At 41.5% G+C, this 20,462-nt stretch overlaps 2 protein-coding genes across 2 annotated transcripts in view; both read left to right on the top strand.

Moving 5' to 3' along the window:
- The window catches only part of capn15 (calpain 15), a 56,926-nt gene extending 53,400 nt beyond the window's left edge, over positions 1 to 3,526 (top strand). Inside the window, exon 12 of the mRNA XM_080049673.1 lies at positions 142 to 3,526. Coding sequence (XP_079905799.1) covers positions 142 to 319 — 178 coding nt within the window. The 3' untranslated portion in view covers positions 320 to 3,526. The remainder of the gene's footprint in view (positions 1 to 141) is intronic.
- Positions 3,527 to 4,438: 912 nt separating this feature from the next.
- On the top strand, positions 4,439 to 19,840 carry mss51 (MSS51 mitochondrial translational activator; the record flags this gene model as incomplete). The annotated part of the gene is made up of 12 exons (XM_080048519.1): positions 4,439 to 4,542; positions 6,315 to 6,487; positions 6,656 to 6,805; positions 9,359 to 9,483; positions 9,912 to 10,475; positions 13,530 to 13,623; positions 15,051 to 15,263; positions 17,695 to 17,847; positions 17,971 to 18,095; positions 18,250 to 18,813; positions 18,942 to 19,035; positions 19,636 to 19,840. The coding sequence occupies exons 2-12, from the start codon at positions 6,330 to 6,332 to the stop codon at positions 19,838 to 19,840; spliced, it is 2,445 nt and encodes an 814-aa protein (XP_079904645.1). The 5' UTR covers positions 4,439 to 4,542; positions 6,315 to 6,329.
- Between the last annotated feature and the right edge of the window lie 622 nt (positions 19,841 to 20,462).

Here is a 20,462-nt window from a genome sequence, read left to right as displayed (position 1 = left end):
TTTTAAGCATACTGAATCGGACCACAAGAATTGGGACATCCTAAATCTTTTTTTTTCCCCCCATACTAAATAGCAGAAAGTATGGGTATTGGAAACACAGCCTTATTTTGTTTTTCCAATGCTCTCTGTCTCCCCCTGCAGGCAGGTGCTGGTGGTGCTTTCACAGCTGGAAGGAAACGCCGGCTTCTCCATCACCCACCGACTGGCCCACCGCAAGGCAGTCCAGGCCTCGCTCGGAGACTGGACCCCCACCAAGGCCACCCACAGCCCCCAGCTCACTCCGGACATTGACGGCCTGCACCGGCCTAGGCCCCTATGACCACCGCCACTCCGCTATCTCACGTACTCGCAAAAAAGCCCAACCAATGAACTGTCAGACCTTTGGAAAACCCCGGCAAAAAAGGGGACGATCATGGGCATGTGTGTGCAGCCCTGCAACGTGGAGAAAAAGACGTTTGCAGTTGTTGTGTGTCTTTTTGGATGAACACACACCTGAATGTAAAGCATAAATGGGGGTGAGCATTTATGCGCTGTCCCCCTCCCCAACTAGTACGCAAAGGAGTTTTCATCCGGGCCCCTTGCCAAGTGGATGTGCCATGTATGGATGAAATGAGTAAAGGCGGGCCACTTTTGAGGGGACCGGGACTCGCTCACAGAACAAATGTTTCACCCAGGCACCTAAAGAGAATCCGGCTCGGACTTTCTAAAATTCTGGATGTTTTTTTTTTTTTGGTTCAAGCGCATGGAACAGATGTCATCCCTGAGTTTCATACGCTTGGAGATGAACCTTTGCATTTTAAGTGAGACAGGGTGGAGGAGTGCCGTAACTACTACTGAGCCATTTTTCCGGCCCATAATCTGTGAGCCTATTCCCCGCAACGATCCGACACAAGGACAGCGAACAAAGCAGTGCGGTACTTAATGAGCCAAACCCAACTTCTCCTTTCTCTCATAGTCATACATGTTTTTTTTTTGTTCTGTTTTTGTTTTGTTTTTACATGTGAGAATATACACGTTGGTCTTACTTTTATACACGGCCCTTTGTTGCCGTCATGATGTCCATATTTGTGTTTTTGAGCCCATCGAAAAAAAGCCATCGTTCACCATCCCACAGTACTGTCTGTCCCCCATCATCACCGCAGTGCTGTCTTTATAGCACTCTCTCTAGCTCAGGACTAAACCCCATGATTTGTTGTACATTAAGCCGGAGTCAAGCAAAAAAAAAAAAACACTCAAGCTGACGTTGTGGCAGGTGCACTGTTTAGCTCCCCAACAGCTGCAATGGCATATTTGTTTGCATCTCTGTATTCTGTAACCTCAAACCACTTTACTAGCCAAGCTGTGGTGTTGAGAGTGTTGTTGTAATGGGACGAGGTTTTTATCCTGTGAAATACTGACGCATAACAAAATTCCTACCCCTTGGGCTTTCGATAAATTAACAGACATTTTGTTTTGCTTTTTTCCCTACAGAGGGAACAACCATGGTACTAGCTGTTTCTTTTTGGTTCCTTTTTTTCCTCACTTACTTTAATTCATTTTCCCTCAGCCTCAGCTTGAGGTCTAAACGCTGGAGGCGAGTTATTACACGACCGGCTTTGCAGTTTTACCCCCTCAGGCACACTGGCTTTTTTCCTCATCCAGTTCAGGAGTCCCTTGTTTGTCTCTACTCAAACATTCACACTTTGGGGAGCGACTGAGAAATAGACTTGCCCTCTCCAGACGTTACAGTGTGAATTAATGCTGCAGCTTGCACTCTTGTATTGTGACACCCCTAAAAATGTCTGATCTCTCTTTTTTTTTTTTTGGTACCGAAGGTCAGTGAGCAGTGTCTTTCTTTCTCACGTTTCAACAGTTTGCCAGTAATATGATTAACTGGAAGAGCTGTTGGCTGTTTGAGCTGACAGTTTGCCATAGGGGAGCTCTTAAGAAGAGCCGATCGAGTTTACTGTGGGGAGGTCAGGGACTATTTTTTTGTGTGTGTGCTTGGGTGCAGCGCGAGCATCTGGGCCGTCCTCCCCTCAAGAATACACCGACAGCACATTAGTGTTTGTCGTGTATTAACAAATCAACATTTTGTCAGACTATGTGCGCACATAACAGGAGGGGAAATAGACCCCTGAGACATGTTGTGGCACGGAAAATAGTTCAGTGCCCTCGCGAGTTTGGTTCAACGTTGTTTTGAAAGGATGGGGTTGCCTACAGTTGTTTTTCAACGGCTGGCCCTCTTTCTGGGCCCCACTCGCTTGTTCTTTTCCAATTTCTCCAGTGTCAAAGCCATCACTCCTGTTTCACTAAGGATCTTTCAGTCCTCACCATGGCAACGTGGATGTTCTATCAGAGAGAGAGAGAAAAGAAAGTAAAACGCGGTACTATAGAAACAGGACAGGAGTGAGAGACGTTTTGTTCGAGTCAAAGTTGATGTCTTTACTCTTGTGTTGTGAAATGGGGGAAAAAAACTTGAAAGCTTCAAAAGCAAAATGCGTGCAGCACTAATACAAGTTACTGTCAAAAGATTCAGACCATGGGGTGATTCAGTTCAGAACCTAAAAGCTCAGTGACCTTGAGTTAAATAAGTGCTGAAACATGCGTCATCTATGTGAACATTGTCACATTTTGTTGGTATTGCCAGCGTCGGCAGTGATAGCAGTCTTACCAAATCCGCACAACCACGGCTTTCTGAGCGCTTTGTAAGACAACTACTACAGCAGCCTAATGTTTCTTTGATGAAACCTGTAGCTGAGTACTTGTAAATATGTTTTCCAAAGAAACATAATTTGTAATGACCACTTTTTCGGGATGTCTGTCTTGTCCACCATGCGTGAGTGTGTATGCGTGGTCACGGCCAAGAAGCTGTGAACTTATAGCGCCTAATTTATTTGTGTAGGTGATTTGCAGGCACTGTCGTCTAATGATATATTGTCGAATACTGAACTGATGAATGACAGATAAAGGAATGTGATAATTTATGGCTTTAGCTTGAGCCCCGGAGGGATTGGCTTGACTAAAAAAAAAATGAACTTGCACTGAAACACCTGCAATGACGAGGCACCTCAGTATTCAGTGTCACTGCTGGATCACTTTACATTTACATGAGATAGGTTTTTCTTTGTCTGTATGTTTTATTTTATATTATGTTTTTCATTGTCATTTTGGCTCTTGCTGTTGTCCTATCAACCTACTCCTCTTGTGTGAAGTCGTGGTGGTGACTCTTGTGTGCGTCATGAGCGCCCCCTGCTGCTGAAGAGGCTGCAGCCCAGAGAAAAAAAAATGGTCATACATCAAGCAGCCAACACACAGCGCCTTTTTCTTCCATTCTCCTTCGAATGGTTTCCCTCCTTGTAAATTGTACAGACTGCAAACAAAAAAGATTTTAAAAAATGGAAGAAAACAACTGATCCTTTAAAAACCTGTATAGAGAAATTAAAATATGATAGTAGAAAACAAAAGAAAATGAAACCTAATACTGAAAAGATGTAATTCTGACGAATGTGATATATATATTTTATTGATCTTTTCGGGGCAGGGGTTGGTATGTGATAAGTGTATAATATGTATGTTTAATTTTCAATCTCAGGTTCCGATGGACCAAATACATTTTTTTAAATTAAAAGGAATCGTGTGTCTTTTTTCTTCTTCAACGAACATAACATTTTCCACATTTTAGCTAGCAGCAAAGAGGCATACAGGATTATGTCATAACTGTTACATTTAGTTTAGTTATTTTTATTAATCTTTGAATTACGAGAAGATGCCAGAGCTTTCACGCTGCAGATATTCAGCTGTTATACAGTCGGATAAAAGGATAATGTATTTACTTTACCCAACAAAAAAAATCACTTTTTTACTGCTTAATCTATTTATTGTTGTATTGATAATGAAAACCACTACACCAGGAGCACACCTACGGCTCTTTTTTTATTGCTTAAATCCAATTTCCAATGTATGTGTTGTGATTGAAGCCTCTTTGCTCCTCATTTCCTGGCCTGTGAAGTCCAGTGCCTCCTTTCATTTCTGAGCTCCCAGCACACTTGTGGCGTATGTACTACATGTCAAGTCAACTTTATTGTCAATACCTGCAACATAGGCCAAACAAACAGAGGAAATCGAAAATACGTTCCTCTCCGACCCAGGGAGCAATAAGTTCAAATGACATAAAAGGTAACTAATATATACAATACATACATTCTGATGGGGGAGGGATTCAAAGTCCAGTTCTTGGGAGGGCAGGGGATTTAGAGTTCAATTGTGTCCTCTTCCTGGCCCACCCATCTTCCTCCGAAGAGACCCTCCTCCCCTGCCCATTCAACTCCTTCTTCCACTCACAGTAGTTGCCCCCTCGCCTAACTTCAGAAAGCACTCCGCACAAACACCCACCCAACCCCCCGTTCCTACTTGGGCTCTAGAGTGATAACTGACCCCAGCAGAGACATAGGCACCACAACATTAACATCAGGAGCTGTCAATCACCTTTTCCTCTCATGTACTGGGAACCAGGAAGACTGGGAATAATCTAGAAGACGCTCTGCTTGTCTGGAACCAAAGGTACGGCGGCTAAAATATAATCTGCCCCTGTCTCTTGATTTGTCCCACAACAGTGTTCTCTGTGGGAGCGTAGTGGTGTGTGTGTGTGCGGCTTGGCAGGGTGCAAATGTGATAATTCTGATGTCAGATAGTCAGTGGAAGGATTTTGCATGCTGTCAATTTAACAGTGTCACAGGATAGATGTGAAGAGAACATCAAGAAACCAGATACAGAGTTCCTCAAAGTATACGGCAAGTTGTTTTCAGCAGCTTTGTGGGTTCAAAGGAGTGTCTCAGTGTGATAGAGTGTAGCCACTTAATGTATTGCTGTGCTTTAGAGACAGAAAGATGAGATGTTTATTCACCATAAAACAAGTGATCAGGCTTTTGATCTAAAATGAGCAAAGCAAATGAGATTTAATGTAGCATACTTGCAGATACATATGATTGTACACAATAAATTATTGGAAATTTTACGTTAGCTTCTAAAGACCGATAGAGGGAAGAAGCATGTGGGAGGCCCACAGCTGATCAGATTTCTCGCCCTTCTTATTTTCCCCGTGCCAGACCGAGTAAATAAATCATGATGACATGCAAGTGTCCCTGCAAGGGGTGACAGGGGGCAGAGGAATGTTGTCAGGGGCATAATAATCAGTTTGGTCAGTTTTAAGAGTCCAAATTTGGATTAGCACTGGAGCACTTTAAATGTTTTACCTACTGTATGTAACTGTCTCATTTGTGTTTGTGTGTATGTGATGTCCTAAACTGTGTAACGGAAGCTCACTTTTAAACTGCAACACAAGTTTACCTACGGTTACAAATAAAGTAACCTGAACCTGAATAAAGCATCCGCTTGGGTTAGATTGTGTGAGTGTTTACAGCACAAAGGATATCATGGTGTTTTGTCCAACATTGTATCCACGCTGATAATTAAGTAATGCATTGCGAAGGAATGCATACTATATCCAATAGCCTTGACGAAGGTCATACTTCTACATTTGGAGAAGCTTACTTTATGTATTTTAGTATAACTTTAAAAATGTTATCACTGGTTTCTAAATAGCTTTTCTGGGTCCTGGAAGCACTGATGGATTATCATCAAGGCATGACATACCCTGTCTGGAGTCTTCAAATAGCAGTGAAAAGCCTGGCTGTTACCTAGTTGGCAGGATGCAGATACCATACTGTTGTGAGGCCTGGGACTGTGTGTCCTTCCAACATATTTTTCTGCCCTGCATCTTCTCATTTGTCAGTCAGACAAAATCAGTCAGTGGTTCCTTGTCTGTCAGTAAACACACAGCACACTCAGACGCTTCATCTTATGGATGTGTTCTTTTAAAAATGTCCAAGGGGACTATGCCGATGGGGGGGAGGAGGGAGGGGGGGAGGTGTAAAAGTTCAAGGCGAGACAGTGAAATACAATCCTGGTCCAGTCTGAGTGGCATTTCCAGAGTTTAAAGGCTTATCAGACAGTAAGATACTGTTTAGCATTGTGTCTTGTGACCATCACAAGGTAAACAGTTGATATTAGGTTATGCAGAAGGAGTGTGCACATCTGATCTGGTCAATGTCTGATGTTTGATCTGGTCAGTTTGTCAAAGTGTGGGGGAGCGTATCAATGTTCCCAGGACTCAGTGGGATATGTTGGTGCAAAAACTAGGCTTACCTATTTAAATTCAAACAAAAAAGTATTTCCGACTCTTTGAAATGGGCCCAACTTCAATCGATAAATGTTCACTAAAGTCTTAAATAACATTACGTGTTTATCTACATAACGCTTCAATTCTCTCCCAGTGGAAATTGAAGGCCATGGCGTCCCAGATCCCAGCGCTCCCAGATTCCTACTCTCCAGGAACTGACAGCGTCTTTTCAGACCGATCTGCCTTTCACTGTATAGACACCAATGTTCCTGGGCTCTCCAAGGTGATTCTCAACCAGCTCAACATGAAGGACTACGGAGAGTACAGGTAAACAGTAGCCATACTTACTTCATGATTGGTTCATTGTTTGTATAGTTGGACGTCATGGCTTCACGTCCCATGCTTTCTCCCATGAGTACTCTGCATGTCACTTCAGTGTCTTAAACTCTTGAAGATGTGTCATGATTGAGATATGACCTGTCTGATTCTAATAAGGGCTGCTTTGGAGGGAAACACCAAAGGAATCGCGTTCAAAAACTACAAGGAGTTGTTCCAGAAGATGGAGGAGACCTTCAAGTTCTGCACCGGCTGTAACAAACTCCCAGAGCATCTGGCAGAGGAACAGACCCTGAAGCGCTGTGTGAAGTGAGTGCAAAGCCAGAACTGGAAGCTGATGTTCGAGGAATGTCTGCAGAGCTCACCTATGTGTTTCGCTGTAGTAGGTGGTCCCTGATGCATTGCTCTGGTCACCATTAATCATTGCTCACACCCTTCAGCTTTATTATCAACCAGGACAGGACATTGTTTTGACATTGCTGTGCAATAGCTGTCATCTGGGAAGCATTACTAGTTGCCATTGCGTCAGCGGTAAAATGATCAGCACTACAGAGGTGGGCAATGGCCAGTGGCAAATATAGCTCATCGCTCTGCAACTCGGCAGCTTATTAAGGGTAGATTAATGCAGTGCAAAATGTCACAACATTACAGAGTGTGTTGAGAAAAACAATGGAGTACAGCAAGTTGGATACCCCAATTTTCTTCTGGCGCTCTTCTTCTCCATCACTCTCTGTTACTCTGATTCACACACACACACACGCACGCACGCACGCACGCGCGCGCACGCACACACACACACACACACACACACACACACACACACACACACACACACACACACACACACACACACACACACACAAACTGTGTTGTATGTGTGCTCCTTTGAAATTCTCAGCTGCCACCGCATCTCGGTAAAGTTACCAGTAGCAACAGACGCTTAGCCAGACACGAAACAGAACTACAGTGCTGACAAGTAATACCCTCAAGACCTTTGACATGTGAGAATGACCAGAAATAGTCCATCAGTGCCTGCTTGTGACTTCCCATCACCCTTTTCCTTTTCCTTCTCATTCAGATTCACATTGATCTATTCATTAGTCTTGGTGGTAACTCCATAGAAGTGTATTATGTTTAACCTTTGAAAGGGATCAGTGTTTCTCATCTTGTTTTATACTTGTAAGCCTCTTTTTGAGGATCTGTACGCTCAGAGAGTGCGATGAGAGCAGGTCGGCTGATAAATGATTTTTATGTAGCCTAAATTTGGGGGCAACTAAGGGCGGCAAATGATCCCAAGGTTAAGAAATATACTCAAAGCCAAACCAGCAACTGGCACTGGCTATCGGACCTGTAATGGAAGACATTACCTCACCACCAAACCTGTGACTACATATAAATCCCACAGCCACATCAACAGGTTGTATAATCGGAAATAAACTCAAGCTTCTGCCTAATGTGGCTGTTATTGCCAGCTGTCTTCTATAACAGGTTTGCCACTAAATGTTGAGCTCATAGGCCTATCTAAACTCTGGTTCTATGTGAATGTAAGATGCAATTTCATATAGCACAAACAAGACATCTTAAACGATCGTTTTAAAATAAAGAGGCCAACATGATATACATTAAAGGGATTGTTCAGTATTTTTGAAGTGATGGGGTACTTAGGCATAGCATGTGTGTTACCTTATGGAGCTGGTGGCCAGCGCAGTCATTATAAGGAGTTAAGGGAAGATGTCGCTGTAGCAGAAGTCAGCATTGCACTGTTGTAGGCCCTCTGTTGCAGGCCCCCCTCACGTTTTTTCTCTCCACATATATAAATGCTAACTTAAAACCTAAATATCCCTTCAATTGTACGCTAAACTGAGATTATTTCCACAGCTTTAGTTTGCCGCCAGCCAGCCGTTTAATTTGTTTTCTTGTGTCGCTTCACTCGCTTGAATATTCGGCAGTAGCTCTGAGTCGAGAGGCAGATTGCCGCAGTGATAAAAAAATAAATGGCTGTCTGGCAGCAAACTAAAGCTCTGGGAAAAATCTCAATTTGGCATACATTTGAATGGATATTTAGATTTTAAGTAAGCGCGTATATATGTGGAGAAAAAAAGTTTTTCTTCTGGCCCCCTCTGTAACAGTACAAACTCATTTGTAGTTACTGCGCTGATTGCCATGTCCATAAGTTAACACACTAACAATGCCTTAGTACTACCCCATACAACCCCACTTCAAAAATACTGAACTATCCCTTTAATACGATGGATGCACTTTTGCGGTCCACCATGATGTAACTGATTATAGGCCAACTTTGGTGTCCGTCAAATAAAGTAATAATTCATCACAATCCGTCACTGATGCATACTCCTTTAATGTAATTCCCCTGAAGTTCAGGTTATAGATGAACAGATACTCATTGTCCTCCACTATAAAACCAAACTATATGTACAGTATGTGTCCATGCCAGAGGCTCTGCAGTGCTTTAAGCTAATGCTACTGATAGAATGCTACCGTGTTCACAATGACAATGCTAGTTATGTTTAGCAGTTATAATGTCTACCATCTTCAAGATCATAGTGTAGCCTGTTAGCATGCATGTTAACATTTGATAACTAGCACTAAGCAGAGACAATCTTGCTGATCACAGTCATTGTTTTTTCACGTATTTGTTCATGAATCTAAGTATGCCCTCTGATGATGTTGATGACATGTCAGAGGGTCACCAATGTCATATTTATTTATCCTCTTGGGACCTTAGGTAGTATATTTGATGCCAATCATCAGACGGTAGTTGACTACTTTGTTAGTTACATTTTTCCTTTTTAAAATGTAACTTCCGTACCATTCCGTTTATTTTCTCAACCCACCTCCCAGGTGCATGAATGTCTACTACTGCACCAAGGAATGTCAGAAAAAGGACTGGGCTCAGCACAAAAAGTTCTGCAAGACGCTGCGTCTGGTGGCCATTGACAGACTGGCGGAGTGGCTGATGTTCACTGGTGAGAAATGGAAAATGGAGGTGCAACTCAAATTAAAATCTCTTAATATCTGTTTGAGTTCACAAAACAGAGAATTCACATTACTGAGATGGCATATTTTGAAGCTCAGCTGCAGGAATTGAATGCCTCAGAGACTTTTTGATTTGATTTGATTTGATTTAGTTTATTTCAGACATACAACATACAAAACAAAATGAAAAGCATGGAAATACAATAAATATGCCTGAAAAGGAGCAGGAAGAAGTATACACTTATGTAATCCTAACCCTTTCCTTAAAAAAATTAAAAATCAAAATATTTATTAAATAAAAAAATAAAAATAAAATAAAATATATATGAGACATATAGAGATATGAATGAATTTTTGATTATAATTCCTCAATGTCACATAGCCTAAATATGAAATGAATGTTCTACCACCGACACAGGAGAACTCCCGTTTCCCACCGAAAAGTGGACCAAGCCGGCCGCTGAGGTAAAGACATGGGACGATTGGCTTGCCATTCAGGGGGACCTCACGCCACGCCTGGACGCCAGCGTGTCTAGTGTCAGCATGACAACCCTTTGGAAAAACGCCAGCAGACCAAGGCCGGATGACTCTGACCTGCGACAGTCTTTGTGGCGGATTCAGAGCGAGTTCCTCTCTCGAGTTCTTACAGTGGGGATGGCCATACAGCACTTTGTCCTTGACCCGTACGCTAAACCGCTCACCATACACATAGCAGGGGCATCGCACAATGAGACCATGGGAGCCAGACTCACTGACTATGACGAGCTGAACTACATGTTCCCCGGACACCAGGGCATTGAGGTGGTGATGGTGGGACCTGAGGTGGTGGACGGCCCCATCATGAGGCCTCCTGCCAGGGCATTTGGCCCCAAACAGAGGGTCTACATGAGCGCCTACAAGGGCCTCTACCACCAGTTCTGGGAGGATTTGGTGGAGAAAGAGGAAGCAGCCAAGCCAGACCTGGTGTTTGTATTTCATCCAGGTATGTACAAACAACGTCCTGCCAAACACAAACCAACACAAAGTAAGATATTTGATTGGACAACCAATGAAGGATCTGGATAAAAAGGGGACTTTTACATTTAAGTTGTTTAAATAAACCACTAAAGAACATAATGATCACTGTCGCTATTAATACAAACTGCTCAGCTTAAGTGGTCAGCTGTCTTGGAGAAGCAGCGACTCGTCTCCCTTTATGCTCATTTGACAATGACCTCTTTCAGAGAACAGAGCAAGTAGGGGACGTGTGATTCCCTAGATCTGGCCTATTCATTAGCACAGGGCTTTTATTGGGGATTTGGGTGATACATGGGTAACAGCTGGGACGAAGTTTGGCTTCCAATTGCTGGGCTCAGTATAATGTTGGTAAACTGCCCTTATGAAAGGGGAGACCCAGTCTCATTCTGAAGAACTTTCCAGGTTCCAGGTGCCAGTTTCTTTTCTTCTAAATAATGGATTTAGTTAACGATTTTGGAAAACGATAACAATGACAACTTCTTCTCCATTTCATTATAAATACCATCGGCTGTCTATACCATTGTCCTCTTTTACAGTCGAGACAGCCACTTCATTAAAGCAGAACTATAATCCTACACCTCCTAAACTTCTGCACAGTTCTCCGACCCTTTAACCTGCAAAGCAGCAGTAAAGCCCCGACCCAACCACACCAATAACCCCTTGCCTGGTTATCATTGCAGGCTCCATCAGAGATAAATATACAGGAATCCGTCATCCTGCTAGTAAACCGAGAGAGAGCCTGGCTGCTTTTCATACCGCAAAGCTGGCAGAGCACAGCATTATGAAGCTGTTAAAGTGATAGGGGAGCAGGCGGCATGACAAAAGGAATAAAAAGGAAGGTCCGGTGTGTGTGTGTGTGTGTGTGTGTGTGTGTGTGTGTGTGTGTGTGTGTGTGTGTGTGTGTGTGTGTGTGTGTGTGTGTGTGTGTGAAAGTCAAAAAGGGAATGCGAGAGGGAAACGCAAAAACAGACACTGACCTATAGAATAAGAGAGGGAGAATGAGGCTGGACAAATGTCTGATCTCACAAAGAAAATGGATCTGAAGTAATGTCACTGAGAACCTTTGTCTCATAAACACAAACGCATCAACATCCAGATAGCTTTTAGTTGTCCTTGAACTGTACTCAATTTACATCATTCTTAAACCTATTTTTTCTGACCCCCCCCCCCCCCCCCACACACACAAAAAAAGATTTGTCCATTACCACTAGCAACAACTGTATCCACCACAAGGCCCAAGTTTGCACTGGAGCCAGGCAATGATCGCAGCTATTAGCCTACCAGTCTCTTTGCCACCTTATCTCCTGAAGGTCTACATGCCTAAACGCTTACTCCCTGTTAAATGTTTTATCATGATGAGAAGTGTAACATCGGGGATGTTCGCATCAGCACATGCATTATTCAAATCAAAACCCTCTCGTTCTGCAGTTAGAGTTCCCTGTAAGGATGTGGCAGGCAGCGGAGAACATGATACCACCCGTGTGCCAGTTTCACAGGCTCTCGTCATTCTCTGCCTCTGTGCCATGCTCTGAGCGCCACCCGAACACTTACATTTACAACTGTTAGAGATGCACCGGTATGCTCTCAACAGCTGATGCTTTAATCGTTTCATAGGCTTGCTCTCACATTTCTCACATGCATAGTTATTCCTACGCCGATAAATAATGTGATAATGTGTGACTATATTGTTCTCTCTGACCAATTATTGCTGTGAGCCTTTTTTGATCAGCGCAGTGAAATTCTCTGTTTGCTGCTCCACTGGTTTTGTCTCACTCAAGGACACTTAAACTGGATGGATTAACAGTATTTGCTGCCATGGTGGCTTGGACTTCAGTCCTCCGGTTGAAGGTCGAGCTATTCACCACACCACCCTGCCGCTCGGGATTTTAAAAAAACACACACGTTCTACTGATATTAATCAGAGTGAGACATCTGTCAGTTAATATGTTGCAGGATTATGTACCAAACCTAGCATAGATATAGCCAGATGTCTGCCTTGGACTGTCTCTGTGTATGTGCGAGAATGTCATCATTAATTTAGGATTGGACCAACTTTCTCCAGTCCAAGTGAAGTCCTTGAAAGTTTTTGTTGAGCGAGATTGACCTCATTCAGTCATATCGACAGATTAAGAGTTAAGCCTTAACATTTAAAAAAGATGTGCCTTCATTTCCTGAATCAACTTACATTAGCGCTGTTCATTCCCAGCAAGTCCACCAACTTTTGACATTTGAACCAATCCCTCAGCATCCATCCAATCAAGTTGCAGGAATAGCTAAGGGACTTTGTGAAGGAATAATAAGACAACTGACTAAGTAGACTAAGCCAGCGTCATCGGTTTGATCTTTAACTCGTACGGCCCGGGAAAGAAGACCTGACTTTTTCCCTCTGTAAAATCTGATTGTGTTCAGATTAGCTGAGTAATGACTCAAGATGTTTCTTGCCATTCTAGAGTGGAATCAGTCATTTGGTTGATTGTTTTACTTACCACTCTTGTCCAGACTCGACGACTATCAAATTAATTGGTCCAACATTTGGTGCAGACATCTGGGGTGCCCAAACAATGTATCCCAATGACTTTGGTGATTCCCTTACTTTTCCCTTGATTGCTACTATGAGGTTCTCATAAGTGGTTTTGAGTAAAATGTCTGAACTATTTTATACCTAAATACTTGAATAAACTAATTCAGTTGTGTGAATTGTTAGCATTATAACATGTTGAAATAAATTGTGAATATTGTACCTTGCACGCAGGTTAGCGTGCTGACATTAGCATTTAGCCAAATGCTCTGCTGTGTTTAGCATCATATACAGTAACTGCTAGCATGGGGGAAATCATGTCTGGAGTCGAGTTTTTTAAATTTGATATTTGCCTATATAAGAAAATGTATTGTAATGTTAAAGAGAAATACCCAAAGACTTCAGGCATATTTTCAAGGGTTTTTTGGTAATGATGGGAAATGTTACTGTACTTATTTTATTATTCAATTGACATGCTGTTTTGATGGGTTTTAAACACAGGGTTCCACGCTAGAAAGGGTCTGTTAGAAGGTTGGCTGCCCACCCTTCTGCTTCTCAGAGATTTTAACATCCCATCCTTCTTCACTATGTTCAAGTAAGTCACATTCTGTACCCCTGAAACCGTATAATTTTTTAAAAATTGTTTCCTGGTATAATATGGTACATGTTTTAAGTTCTTTGTGGGGCTCATATAGTCTTTGTGGAAACCTCACATAAAACATGTTAAATCTAAACTGTCAAGAAGCATCTCAGTCCTGGGTAAAGCAAAGCATATATTGGATCACAAATCATTGCATATTCTCTACTGTTCAATGATCTTACCTTATTAAAATTACTGTGTGGAGGTCTGGGGGACCACTTACAAAAGCTCACTGCTACCACTAGTCACACTTCAAAAACGAGCCGTATACGAATAATCAATAAAGCGGGATATTATGATCACACCAACCTCCTCTTTTTACATTCCCGCATCATAAAGTTCAAGGACCTGGTTGAATATCAAGTTACACAAATCATGTTCAAAGCAAGAAATAAACTGCTACCAGTTAACATTCAAACACTTTTTTTTGACAGAGAGGGGGGTTATAATTTGAGGGAACAGTTAAACTTTAAGATGCTAGCTGTTCGCACTACTTTAAAATGTCAATGCATTTCAATTGGTGGTGTGAAACTGTGGAATGGTATGAGCACGGAGCTAAAGCAATGTCCAAACATGATTCAGTTAAAAAAAAAAATTCAAAGCAATGATTTTCACAAGGTACAGGGATGAGGGAGAGAAGGAAATAATTTTTTTTTAAAATAGTAATAATAAAAAATAAATGTAAAAAATTGTGTGTGTGTGTATATATATATATATATTGTATATATATATATTTAAAGGGTAAATATGGTGCATCATATTGTATGAATATTTGTATTTATATATATATATATATATATATATATATATATATATATATATATATATATATATATATATATATATATATATGTTGATTGTATAGATATGTGGATTGTACAAATATATAGATATATGGATTGTTTAAATGAATATAATGGACATAGATATATGTTTGTATAGATGTATGTATGTATATAATGGATATAGATATATGGAGTTGTATATTTGTATGGATTGTAAATATCATATATCAAATATCAAATATAGTATAACAAATTGTATAGATTTGTAAAAGAGATTATAAGGAACACAGGAAGCTAATATAAATATGAATTATTGAGCTGTGGAAAAGGGGTAGGATTAAATAAGTTATACTTCTTCCTACTCCTTTTCAGGCATATCAATTCAATATGTTATTTGTTTATTTTGTTTATGCTTTTCATTTTGTTTTGTAAATTTTGATATGTCTGAAATAAATTGAATCAATCAATCAATCAATCAATCAAACAATGTAGGCTAAACCATCTTCTATCCAAAACTTTGTCTCTCTCATGGCGAGAATATAACTGAACTTGATCAATTAATTTCTTGACGACCCACTTTTTTATCTTTCTCCCTAGCGAACACGAGCTAAAGGAATCGCTCAAGATCATGTTGCAGTTGGAGATGCGCATCAGGGACAGTGGACCCAATCCATTTGCCTCACATAAACCAGAGCAGGTCCAGTCCAGTCCAAACACAACCCCAGTCTACTGCAGCTCTCACTACGTCTGTTTCCAGGGACTGCTGCCTCAAGAAGACCTTGACTTTGATGATCTTGGGCCAGACAATTAAGAGGCCATCACAAGTAAAACAAAAGGCCCCAAAGTCCTTACACTTAAAGACGTGGTTTTTAAAATAAGATTTGGGGAGATTCAGGAGGTCCTTGGGGTGCCTCCTGCAGCCTTTCAGAGATAGACATTGAGTGGAGCTGCCATTTGGCAAATGAATATGGTGAGGCTTATATTCTCCTTTTGGGCAGAGAGCGGGTTTCATAGTGAAAAACCCACCTCCACTGAATAATGAACAATCCCTTTCAATTCTGAAATGATCAATTTAGAGACAGATTACAGAAATCCCTTAACTCATTATTTAGAGTGATGGCACCTGAGGGCCCCAGACGGGAAGAAAGGTGTGTTGATGCCCACAACCGGCTCGGTGGTTGGATATAGAGTCAAGGTTGTCCATACGTAATGAGACCAAAATTCTGTCATCATTTCACGGACCCTTGTAATTCTTTCTGCAGCTAGACCTATTCCCAGATCTAACAGTAGCAGCATGAAATCAGATAATTTGCATACTACTGTAACACATGGTCTGAAATTAAACTTAAATAATTCATAGTGCCTCAGTGCCATAAATTGAACTACCCTATCATACTTTATTTTTTTTTCTTCATTTTTGTAATTTTGTTTCTTATTTGTAGCAGTTGTTGGCGTCCAGGATATTTCTCTCTCTCTTTTCTTTTTAATACACAGCATAATCATTCTCATGTGTTGAGTGAAGACTAGATTTAGTTTTAGTTTTCAAAAAGCAAAGAAGCATTTGTTTTACAGCGGCTTTCAGTTTTATTTGAGGTTGATAACGGTCACACCATACAATACAATGTAATCTAGAAGAACAGTATGAGCCTGAGGCTTACACATTACCATGAAAGAAGTCATTGTTTGTATGCCTGAACACTATATTGCACTCATATTATAAGGGATTGCATTATACAGTATGCGTGAAATAATTACAGGATTTTGCCTCTGCAGCATTGTTAAAAAATGCCCCTAAAAAACTCAATCTCTGACACGTTTTCTGCACACATTGCAAATAATGGTTTGAGTGCCCTTGTTTTCTTAGTAATACATCCAAAAATCCCAGTCACAAATGGGAATAGCTTGATTTTTGCTATAATTTAGCTGTGATTAGGCACCTTGGAAAACTTACGATATATGTGAAATTATGTAATTTAGGAATTTGATCCAGTCATATCACAATGATCTCCGCATGTGCTGTGAATCAGTTCTGAATGAATAACATAAACATTTGCATGCAGGTGGGTGACCCAAAGTCAAATCTGTCAAACCTAAAAAGGGGGGTGAGGAAATGCTGCTTTAGAAACTGCCATCTTTAACAATAAAAAAAGGCTTCACTGCTTGTTGCATTATTTTGTGGAGAAAAAAAAACACAATGAAGTGTCTATGCAAGTGCTTCCTATTTTGCTTCATAACAGGGGTTGTCGTTTACAGCTTGTATAGTGTGACACTGCCCTCTAGTGGACGAACGTGGTAAAAGCACACGAGTTATGTTTTATTTTTGTCATATGGGCTGCGTCCTTTTTGAGTTAGCATAACAGTTCATAAAGTAAGTTAAAACTCTAGTTAAAAGTAACTCTGTGTTGACACTTACCCGGAAGAAAAGATTTGAATGATTAGCTTTTGAAATACATTCTTCTCGTGGAGTCACCATGAAGTCAGGAATGGTCTGAAATAGAGTAGAGATGACAGAGCTTTCTGGAAAGGAAAGCACAGGTGCTATATATGGCACCAGGCAGGCAGACAGTCCCCCAACGGACACACACACACACACACACACACACACACACACACACACACACACACACACACACACACACACACACACACACACACACACACACACATAACAACCCTAGTCTGCACGAGGAGCCGGGGACAGTAACGGTCAACCGAGCCATAATGACGGAAACCGGGAGGTAAGAAAGATTCGGCCAAATTATTTCAAGCTCTCAAATCATCGTTTAGTTTATTTTTAAATTTACATATTTTTTATGTGCCACCGTATAAAACCCTACAAATATGTAAGCTGCCTACAAAAGTATCCGAGGGCACGCGCATGAACAGAGCCACCTGGTGCTCGTTTATAATAGCTAATAGACAGCTCGACATCTGAAGGACATGCAAGCACACTAAAGCGCTGACAGAGAGGGGAACCATAACACATGCTCCCTATAACATGGAAACTCGATATAAATCTGCCCATTCAACCTTTGCTCATTCTGCAGTTAAAGTTCCGGAATGTAGACTATTTTGTCTCTGGTGAGCAGTATACAAGCTGTATTTTAATACCCAACCAGCTTTCTGCAATTGGTAGGCTATATTAGGTTGTTATAACTGAGGAGCTATTGGTCTATATGTATGGTATAATAAATGTATTATTATTTACATTTTAAATGTGTCTGTCATTTGTCTTCCTCAGTGCTGGTCTCTCTCGGACCGAGGCCAAATCCATGGCCTTCCGGTCTCCAAAGGAGATGTTTGAGAAGATGGAGGAATCTTTTAAAGTCTGTGCACATTGCGAGAAGCTGCCAAATCAGCTTTTAAACCCACAGAACCTGAAGCGTTGTGGCAGGTAAAAAAAAAAAAAAGATTACAAGATTACAGTCAGTCCAGGTCTGTGCAGCCAATATATTTCGCCATCAGAGTTAGTCCTTTTTCTGTCACAGATGTCTTACTTTGTCCCACCTCTGCACAGATGTGTCCATGTTTACTACTGCTGCAAAGACTGTCAGAAGGAGGACTGGCCCAAACACAAGAAGCTGTGCGCACAGTTGCGACTGGTTGCCATGGACAGAGTTGTGGAATGGCTTGTGTTCAAAGGTAAAGTGTAAATGCAAGACAGCGAAAGACAGTGAGGAAACTCTAGGTGTATTCTCCCTCTTCTTAGGTGAAAGGAACTCAGAAATTTACAAGTAACAAAACCTCATGATCTTTCTCTAAAACAACTACATTTGTTTTGGTTTTCTTTTGTCAGGAGACCTTCCATTCCCCACAGAGAAATGGTCGAAGCCTCAGTCGGAGGTCAAAGGCTGGGATGACTGGCTGGCCATGCAGGGTGATCTCACGGCTCGCCTGGAGCCCATCTTGAACGGAGCCAACATGAAAGAGTTGTGGACCAACGCAGGCAGGCCTCGGCCCAGCGACGAGGACCTCAGGCAGTCACTGTGGAGGGTGTGCAGTGAGTTCTTCTCCAGGCCGCTGGCCATAGCGTGGGGCATGAGGCTGTTTGGCCTGAACCCTTACTCCAAACCTATCACCATTCACCTGGTGGGGGCCGGTAATAGTGAGACGCTGGCAGCCAGACCCACTGACTATGACGAGCTCAGCAACATGTTCCCCGGACACCAGGGCATTGAGGTGGTGATGGTGGGACCGGAGGTGGTGGACGGCCCCATCATGAGGCCTCCTACCAGGGCATTTGGTCCAAAGCAGAAGGTCTACATCAGCGCCTACAAGGGCCTCTACCACCAGTTCTGGGAGGAGCTGGTGGAGAAAGAGGCAGCGGCCAAGCCAGACCTGGTGGTTGGGTTTCATCCTGGTGAGTTTTGCATTGCACAAACAAATAACATCAAAAACATAATTTTTTACAATATACAATGTGAATCTTTTTCTGCTAGCTTTGAACTCCCTTTGATTCCTTTTCCTTCACATTTTTTTTGTGTCAAGGGTTTGATGCCAGTCAGGGCCTGGACGAGGGATGGCTTCCAACACTTCTGCTCCTCAGGGATTATGAGATTCCCGCCCTTTTCACTGCTCTCAGGTGAGTGGTTAGAGATAAGTGGAATACCTAAGAACACAATTAAAATGGGTGAAAATACATTTACTTTAGTGTTGTCCTTCAGTACAATTGTAAGGCAGCGTACTCTTACTTTACTTGAATATTTACAGTCTATGCTATACTTCTGCTGCTCTACATTTATTTAGCAAATGTAGTTACTGGTAACTCCCAAGATTAAGATAAAACAACATATTAGTTTATGAAATATGAAGCATTATATAGATTACATATATAAAGTAGTTGGAATTAAGGGCGGAGTCAGTGATTCTGGTGAATGCTTGTTGTCAAAATCATTGTTGGTCAAAATCAGTGAATAACCCCTCACAATCCGCTACCTTAAAAAATCTGGTGTGAAAACACAGTCCAAGCTCTATAAACTGGTATGTAAACAAAGGGGGCCCACCGTAGCTAGCTACATGCATCTTTGACGTAATGTAGCTACATATTAATATAACATTGACAGGAGCTTTCCTGCTAAAAATCCGATGAATACGCTTCCTTAAACCAAGCCTTTTATCTATCCTTTGCTATCTCGTTGTTCATGTAAATTCACCTGTAACGTGTGTCATGTGCCATCCACAGTGAGACGGAGATGACCTACTCCCTGCAGATACTGTTGGAGTTGGAGATGGACATGAAGGGAAGTGGAGCCAGCCCCTTTGCGTCGCTGAAGCCAGAGGTGGTGGGCTCAGGTCCCAACAAGCCCCCTGTCTACTGCAATTCCCACTACTTCTGTTTCCAGGGTCTGCTGGAGACTGTTGAGTTTGAAGAACCAGAAGAGGACTGAAGGAGCTTAGCGCTGCAGTACACACACACACACACACACACACACACACACACACACACACACACACACACACAAACACTGCGTTGCCTGTTTAAAACTATGAAGCTTTGTTTTTTATATTAATGAAATCATGTAATAATGTTTTCAAACCATGTTTAAATACATATGTATGAAAAGGTTAAAAGGTTAGTACCTTTTTTCTTCGACAGCATCTGTGACTGTTTGACATGACATTTGCCTTCTATTTACTTGATAGGACCTACTATCTCGGTTTCATTGTATGTAACTACCACAGTTGTGAAATTTGAATATACTGTGTCTGAACTACTGTTGTGTTGACATAGAGGCAATATAACTTCGTAGAAAGAGTCAAACATCTATGAATGTTAAGTCTACAATACAATTTTTTTAAATACAGCCACTGCTGCATTGTGTACTCTTGTAAAATACAGCTTATCCTTTCTTTATTTTATAGACATGATCTATCAAATCCACTTTTATCCATTGTACACTGCCAGTCATTTTAACAGTACAAGAAATCACCCAAAATAAAAGCATGTTTTCATCAAGATTTAATGTTCTTTTTGCACAAATTAAAGATAATTAACATCTCAAGAAAGCA

This window comes from Ammodytes marinus, assembly GCF_949987685.1.
Source record: "Ammodytes marinus genome assembly, chromosome: 20".
NCBI lineage: Eukaryota > Metazoa > Chordata > Actinopteri > Uranoscopiformes > Ammodytidae > Ammodytes > Ammodytes marinus.
The sequence above is the reverse complement of the archived record's forward strand: the minus strand, read 5'-3'. Positions and strand labels throughout refer to the sequence as shown.